The sequence below is a fragment of the Macrosteles quadrilineatus genome, unplaced genomic scaffold (genome assembly GCF_028750875.1).
Source record: "Macrosteles quadrilineatus isolate MER2022 unplaced genomic scaffold, UCM_ALF_1.0 Scaffold_2__2_contigs__length_208266976, whole genome shotgun sequence".
Lineage (NCBI taxonomy): Eukaryota > Metazoa > Arthropoda > Insecta > Hemiptera > Cicadellidae > Macrosteles > Macrosteles quadrilineatus.
Genome location: NW_026542595.1, coordinates 53444608 through 53453672, shown reverse-complemented (window position 1 = coordinate 53453672; position 9065 = coordinate 53444608). Strand labels below are relative to the sequence as shown.

Genomic DNA, 9065 nt, shown 5'->3' with positions numbered 1-9065 from the left:
TTCAGCAAAAGTAGCGAATAACACTAATATTATTGAGAGCTGGGATCTCCTAAAAGAAGAACCTTTTTTGGTGTTTCGTGTTTAAACCATGAAAATTGATTCGGTGTTTTTCTTTTTTACAAACGTAAACAAACTATTATGACTATAAAATGTGTATCTACAAATAGTTTACTGCTTATATGAACTATCCAGTTGCAAGTAAAGTAACGTAGCTTTACAAAACTTAGGACAGATGAGCACTTAGTGTTTGGCGACAGATACAAGGGGTGGCAGCGTGTATAACTCACCCACACAATAACTCACTCCTGGCTAATCACACTGTTGTACAAATGTCCTCAAACAACACAAACTACTACAACAAACCCGACATTAAGAATCCATAATATACTCTATTTAAGAAATCTACTCATTGTATTCACAAGACTTATGTACGTTTATATTACATCTGAAATCACAAAACTTCTTTCAGCCTTATATTTTTAAATAAGGTTATAGGATATGAACATGTGATTTCCTAAAATGAACGAAAACATTCTACCCATTCTAATACTGCTGAAAAGCCACAGTATCATGTGGGACCACACTACAATATGCACGTATACTCCTTTATGCATTTTTCAAACTACATGCAGTGTTTTATTGGACATATGAAACGAATAATATTACAAAACAAATCAATTTAATTAATTACGTTTTTTTTTTTACTTTAAAGTAACTTTATTTCTCTGATGAGCACTTTTAGGAAGGTAAACTAAACGCCGCGATATCCAATCCAACTCATTTCCCTATCGACTGTAACACAGACAACGTAGTCTTATCGCGTGATTGGTGGGGATTATCTAGTCGATTTAACACAAGTTGAACGGATTTTCTACTTCCATCGGCAAAGCGGATTAGCATCGTGTTGTATCTTTGATAACGAAGCGTACCATTTACATTTTAGAGTTTGAATACCCGACACCTGGAAATGTAGAGATTGTTTTATATATCGAGATTTGTTTTACTTCTGCAATGCTATTCTTGTATTCAATGTTTTTATTCACTGTTAACATTTGTACTTGTTCATGAGGGAACCAATTGCATGAGGGGGCTGCAAATTGCATTGTCATTCTAATAATTTATATCAACTACAATCACGAGGTCTAACAAGAAAGCTGTTAGAGTTAAAATCCTTTGGAACATTCACTTATGTTATGATTTTCAATAGTGTAATCTAATTTACAATAGTATTAATCATTCAAAGCAGAATTGAACCTTCGTAAGTTTTCTTTGAAGCATCTTTTTTGAAGCTGGTTGTCAGATTTTCTTGATGTACTTATCATATTATCGTTTGAATTTAATTTATAATTCATCTATCGGTCGATAATAAATTAAGTAGTCATTCAACATATTATTTACATAATCAGGAAATAAATTATGATTTTTGATGTTAGTTTAACTGAAGTCAATCAAATAAAATTTTACTATAACTGTATATATTTTATGGTCCAAATCGTTGATCCACTCTCTGTGAAGCGTAAAACTTTGTGTGAGCCAGGTTGTCTGTGTGATTGACAAAATGTCTATCATATCTCCAATCGTGAGTCCCTTACCACTGTTCCCACAAAAGCTTAAAGCTATCACTATACAGTTATTAGAATTATGTAATTTATCTATTTATGTAAGACAATAGTAAATATCACAATTTTATTTCATCTTGAAGTTCAGTTTTCAAATGCTTTTTATTTTACATTGTTGATCAGGTACGCAAATCAAAGCTGTCCGAATCAGGAAGGTGCTATACCATAACAAATTAACGTCGAACAACAATATCGATGCCGCATAGGCAGTCTTTAGCTGAAATTTGGAGCTACTGTAGGAAACCGCTCTGTCCTTAACCTTCCAACTTACTATGCTTAATGTTAACACAAAATCCGTAAGTCATTAGTAATATAAGATTTGTCTTGTGTAAGCTTATTATTTTCAAGCAGATTAAAAAATATTGATCTTGGCCAAACGATTTACATTGGCCCGAATACAGACACAAACAGATGTGGTGCACGTGGCGTGGCTCACACTTGGCTGATCAAACACAGCGGCTCCGTCCCCCGAGGCGAACCTTTGACTGTTCACCCGTCTGCAGATTGTTTTCAACCACAATATTTTCAATGCTCTTGTTGTCTCTAATTTCCTCCAGAGCCTTTGGCAATAAATAGATTGGATTTCCTTTCCATTTCCATTCCAGTTGAACGTTTAAAACAGTGTATTAAATCGATGCCCCAACGTGAAGGATCTGCAGTCAAAGTAAGGGCTTACAAAGTATTGCTTTCAGTATTTTTACAATAATATACTTTATATGTTTTTTAACAAAAGTAGTATTGTGATTATTCTGATGTTATGCGTAAACCGATTTGTTTTAAGTTTGAAATCCTTAATCACATATTGTTTTTGCATAGTTTAAACAATCTAACATTGTGAAATATATTCAAGGTCTTTAACTACATAATATTATGTAGCCTATAATGTTACTCATAGCTTCACCCATACATTGGTGAAAAATATAGACATTGGATAGTAAAATTTACCCTATGAACATGAGTTTACAAAATATCTAATATCGATATTTAAACCGTTTGTTGGAAAAAGTAAACAAATCCCATATTTTCAGGAAAGTGGCATAAATCTGATGACATTAGTGGGAGTCACTTGTTGGCACGAGAACCACCGACGCCAGACATCAGCCTGCCAAGCCAAGACATGAAACTCCCTTCGAGACTTTGTTGGTGGGGGCCGCCAAGTCAGGTTGCTGATGATAATACGCTAGTCACGGGGGATGGTTTGTTGTACGTTCATAAACGTTCATCGCTACATTTATTGCAATATTAGTCTTGTTTCATATATTATCATTAGATTAATTTTACCATGGTGTTATCTAAACCTCAAAATAAAATAGCGTTAGTGCTTAAATTACTTTAATGACATAGACCCCCAATAAGATAAACATTTAATTCCTTCTACTCGGGTTAATGTATGTGATTAAGTGCATTGTTCAGTAAACTTTAACCATTCATGTTATTTAACACTCTATGTTTTATTTAATGTACATCTCTTTTCCTTGCAACTAACATGTGTTCTTAATCAAATTAAATTATTCTCTATTGCTAACACATGTTGTGTATCAAAAAGTAAATAAAACAGTGCTTGTTCTCCTATCCCAAAAGTGTGTTCATTTTTTTCTCCTCTTATAATCTCCATTTAATTTCATTCTCTACAAAACATTCATTGGTCCTTCGAGCCGGATTTTGAATTTCAGTCTTTGGATTCAATTTTCAGAACACTTTCAAGCTATCGAAATATCTTTATTTTATCATTCAATCTCTTTATGTTTCTCCCCACTCTCATAGTGTCACAAACTCTATCTAATTCTTAGTAAAGTTTCACTCCATTTGTTTTGTCCAATATGGCTACCAGATCAATTTCACTCTCAAACTTCAACAAATCAACCCTTCTCATACAAAATTCTTTTGAAAAGATTCTCAAATCTGTACAAGAGCTTGAAACACTTTCCCCCTCAATCTTGTCAGTGATACAAATCAGAACTTTAAACAACTTCTCGAACCAGTTAGAAAAGAAACATGAAGCCTATGAAAATTACCTGGAAAGAGCCTTGGAACATATATCAGAAGAATTAGATTTGGATGCAGTAAGTGACACTGAAGACAAACTGCGACTGCTATTCGTCGAAGCCAAGTCTCGGATTGAAGCCCTTCTCCAACAGCAGCCGCAAGATGTTCCAGAAGAAAGTAAAGATTCAACAAGAATTAGTGACATCTCAGCTTCATCATCTGCTCACGTAAGACTCCCAAAACTAGACCTCATCACGTTTGATGGTTCTCCTCTACAGTGGGTAAGTTTCATCAACTTATTTGACACTAGCATCCATCTGAATGAAAGCATTTCAAACGTCACTAAATTTCAATATCTTCTCAGCGTGCTCAAAAATGAACCACTAAATCTCGTAAAAGCTTTCAGTATCACTTCAGCCAATTACTCAATTGCCTATCAGCTCCTCAGAGACAGATACCACAACACCCGAAGGTTAACTACACTTCACCTCAACAAACTGATCGACCTACCGGACATTTCCTCTACCTCAAACAAATGTCTCAGAACGTTCCTCAACTTGTTTTATGAACACACAGAAGCACTTAAAGCTCTTGACTGTGACATTACTTCTAACTCTAACCCTCTGTTGTCCACCATACTCTTACGAAAACTAGACAATGACCTTCTAAAACAACTAGAGGCTTTTAGAATTAATATAAAATGCGAAACACATTCTCTACCAGAAGTAGTCGAAATAGTCAAATTTCTTAATCAAGAGTGTAACCAAATGGAAGACGCTGTGTTACATACCAAGTTTGCTCAAAGTACGAACAACCACAATTCAAATTTTAAACCCAAATCTTTCACATCCAAGCCCTCTTTCATTCAAGCTCAGAAAGTTACAATGGTCTCTACTCCAACTCCATCAAATCAAGACAACTCAAAAAATCCTTTCTCATTTCCCTGCTTTGTCTGCTCATCAACTGGCCACAAGGTTTATGCTTGTCCTAGCTTTCTCTCTCTTTCTTCAAATGAACGTTTTAAAACCGTAAAGGACAACAACAGATGTGTCTCTTGCCTCGGAAAACATGATGTTAAAACATGTAAGTCTAAAGCATCTTGCTTCAAATGCCACAAACGTCATCACACCTTACTTCATTTTGAACATGACAAGACATCTCAAGGTTCTACATCATCACAACCATCAACCACTCATGTTTCGAATGAAAAACCTACCGTATCTCTTTGCTCACAGGAAGCCAGTCCTGCTAATCAAATCCCTAAAACTGTAATTTTAGGCACAACACTGGTTAAAGTTACTGCTCAAAATAACGTTTCTCATGTGTTCAGAGCATTGATTGATAGTGGCAGCATGTGTGATTTTATTAGTGAAAAAGCTGCTCAACTACTGAATGCACCTCGTTTCAAATCCAACTTACAAGTAGTTGGTCTTTCTCAATCTCCAACTCTCACAAAGGGTATTGTGAACCTCACTGTTAACACACTGGCAGGAAAATTAGTTGCATCCAACCATGAAGTGCACATACTTGATAAAATATCTGTCAATCTCCCTAGATCTCAAATATCACAAAGAGTTCTATTGAAAGTAAAACCTTACCCCCTTGCTGATCCCAGCTTCCACTTATCAGGGCCCATTGACATGCTGATCGGAGCTTCTCTCTTCCCTCTTCTTTTAACGAATGAAAACTATTCTCTCGGCCCTAACATGCCTAACATGATGGGAACTCACTTTGGCTTTGTTGTTATGGGGAATGCACCTTGTTCAACCGATTCCCAGCCTGCCAACACTCCATCCATCTCTCTGCTCTCAACGGTTGACAACGAATTGCATAACTCTCTACAGAAATTTTGGAAATTAGAGGAATTATCTGTACCCTCAAAGATATCGGTTGAAGAGCAACAGTGTGAAGATCTGTTTAAAGCTACCCACTCTAGGGACGAAAATGGCCGTTACTTAGTTCAGCTACCATTTAAAGAAAATCATCCACCTTTAGGATCTTCCAAACTCATCGCAGAACGACGTTTTCACTCACTTGAACGACGTTTTACACTCTCTCCTGATTTGTATAAAGCTTACTCTGACAATATAAATGAACACATCTCTCAAGGTCATATGGTAAAACTACCTCATCTAGATATCAACTCTCCTCACTATTTCTTGCCACACCATGCAGTTGTGAAACCATCCAGTACCTCAACTAAACTCCGAATCGTTTATGATGCAAGCTGCAAAACCAGCTCTGGAATTTCCCTCAATGATTCTCTCATGACCGGCCCTAAATTACAGACCAACATTTGTGATATATTGCTACATTTCAGAATACACAATATCGTTTTCACTTGCGATATTCGCCAAATGTATCTTCAAATCTTAATCAAACCTTCCGATCAACTGTTCCAACTCGTCTTGTGGCGTGACAATCCCTCTGAAGATATATCCACATACAAACTCACTCGAGTGACTTTTGGAGTAAATAGCTCACCCTACTTAGCCATTCGTACCCTCCACCAGTTAGCTGAAGACTAAGGTAAAGACTTCCCTGAAGCAGCAAATGTCTTGCGCACTCAGACTTACGTAGACGACATTGTAACTGGAGCAGACACGGTAGATGAAGCAAAGAACCTTCAAAATCAACTCATTCAACTACTCAACCGTGGACACTTTGAACTTCGAAAATGGACTTCAAATTCTCCCGAGCTTCTTCAGTCTCTTCCAGACACTCATAAAGACTCTCCAGTCTTTCTTGAAAATACACCTGATCCCCATTTCTCAATTCTTGGCCTACACTGGTCTCCAGACTCGGACAATTTTTCATTTCATCTCAACCTACCGCCAAAAACACTAACTAAACGTCACGTTCTCAGTCTAGTCGCTAAAATATACGATCCTTGTGGATTTCTTAGCCCATGTACTATGACAGCGAAATGTTTTATTCAACTTCTCTGGACGACCGGTCTACAATGGGATGAACCTCTCACTCCAGAACTTAGTGCAATTTGGAGTAACTTTATCTCAGCGATACCAGCACTTGCAGACATTCAGATCCCTAGAGCATTGAAAATCTCTCCAAATTCTAGTGTTGAACTTCACGGCTTCTCAGACGCCTCTGAACGTGGGTTTTCAGCTGTTGTCTATGTACGATGTTCCCAACCCAACGGAGAAGTGACTACACGTATGGTTTTATCTAAAACTAGAGTCGCCCCTCTCAAGAAGGTGACTCTTCCACGATTAGAACTCTGCGCTGCCCACTTATTAGCTCAACTCGTAAACTTCTGTTGTTCTTCATTCAAACCCTTAATTTCACTCAACCAATGTTATTTGTGGTGTGATTCTTCAGTAACCTTGACATGGCTTCAAACTCCATCTTACAGGCTGAGCAATACGTGGCTAACAGAGTCGCCCAAACACAAGAACTTGTCCCCTATCACTGTTGGCGTTACATCCCTAGCAAGGAAAACCCTGCTGATTGTGCTTCAAGAGGTATTCTAGCCACTGAGCTTGTGTCTCACCCCCTTTGGTGGTCAGGGCCTTCTTGGCTTTCTCTTCCCCCTTCAAACTGGCCTGATGTAACTTTTTCACCTACAGATATCTCAACATTAGATGAAGTAAAACACACTCCTCAAACTGTACTTGTGTCAACTACCACTGAATCTACGCTGACCAATCTTCTCATTAAATATTCTTCATGGGAACGACTTCTTAGGATTTTTGCTTACGTCCTTCGTTTCATACACAACTGTAAAGGTTCTGAAAAACGCCAAGGTTTCATCTCAACACAGGAACTGAAAGACACAAAATATCACATTTTTAAACTTGTACAAAAAGAAGTATTCACAGAAGAAATCAACTGCCTCAAACGGAAATCATTTTGCTCCACTCGTTTACAACGTCTTTCACCTTTCATTGACTCATTTGGATTATTGCGTGTTGGAGGACGTCTTTCTCAGACATCACTTCCTGAAGATGCTCGACATCCCATTATTCTGCCAAAAAAGCATCATGTGGTAAATGAGGATGACCACTACCATATCTACAATCTTCATTCAGGCCCTCAGCTTACTCAAGCATTACTTTACAAACATGTTTGGATACTGTCTGCCCGTTGTGCCATACGCTCTCGTATCCATAAATGTGTCAGATGTTTCAAAGTCAAACCTAGAAATGTGTGTCCTCTCATGGCTGATCTCCCTCAGTCTCGTGTAACTCCTGCTCGACCTTTCCTCCACACCGGCATAGATTATGCAGGGCCTTTTACTGTTAAAATCTTCAACCTCAAGGCAGTGAGACACATAAAGTCATACTTTTGTACTTTCATCTGCCTCGTCACGAAAGCTGTACATTTGGAAGTAGTAACAGACCTAACGACTGAATCTTTCATTGCTGCAATGACTCGATTTGTATCTCGCAGAGGACATTCTTCCGACATTTACTCGGATTGTGGGTCCAACTTCATTGGTGCTGACTCTACCCTACGCAAGATTGTTGAAAAATCTCTTTATTGTCAAGACTCCAAACGGAAGATTCAACGATTCTCTTCACTTAAAGGCATCAATTTTCATTTTAATCCACCAGCCGCTCCGCATCAAGGAGGATTGTGGGAATCGTCTGTAAAGAATGTGAAACATCATCTCCGTCGAGTAATGGGAAACTCAGTCTTAACACTCATTGAATTCATCACATTGTTGACCCCAGCGAACACATAACAAAATAGAAGCGCTACTCGGAGCGCAGGAGCGTGGCAGTCTGACTAGCCGACGAAACGGACAAAGATGGCGGCGCTAGCCTAGTCTCGGCGTCTGCAACGCGCTGGTCGTCTGCTATGCTTCGAGTCAGGGTTGTTTACATAGGCTTTATTTAAATGTAAAAATACTTTTGTATAAAAACTACTTAGGTTTTTCTGGAGTATTAGTATATTGTTGGAAATATCTTAAAGTAAATAAATTGTTTTACTTTATTGTTGCCGACATAAAATTTATCTAATGAAAACCTTTACCCTTAAGTTCCTATAATGAATTATTCCTAACTGATTAGACAAGCACAAATTCGTTTAATCAGAGTTTACTTGGATATTTCCAAAGTAGTGGTTTAAGAATCGATAAGGTTGATGTTAGTTCCGGATTACCAATAAACACAAACATAATTACTCTATTTTATTGATAAATTAAAATAACAATAATCAGCATGTACTCTGGACGGATAAAAAAAGAGTAAACTATAATATAAATTAAAACTGGTCTTAATTTAAGTAGTGTTACACGTTACGAAGTAAATTATTTATAAAAAAATAATTGAATAATTTATGAAGAAAATGATAATAATTCTTTTGAGTCTAGAATCAAATAAGAGATTTATAAATCTTAAGTTATTGTCATTCTTTCTGTATTATAGCTTGAAATACATTAGAGGTAAGTAACCTGCCTGATCTACTGGTCTCACTTAAACGCGGCTTCAGGCTGTG

At 37.3% G+C, this 9065-nt stretch overlaps 1 protein-coding gene across 1 annotated transcript; it reads left to right on the top strand.

Annotated features, from left to right (window-relative positions):
• Nucleotides 1–3439: 3439 nt before the first annotated feature.
• LOC128984197 (uncharacterized) lies at nt 3440–8310 on the top strand. The gene is made up of 3 exons (XM_054403494.1): nt 3440–5722; nt 6176–6820; nt 6979–8310. Exons 1-3 carry the CDS (start codon nt 3440–3442, stop codon nt 8308–8310), a joined length of 4260 nt encoding a protein of 1419 aa, XP_054259469.1.
• Nucleotides 8311–9065: the final 755 nt, after the last annotated feature.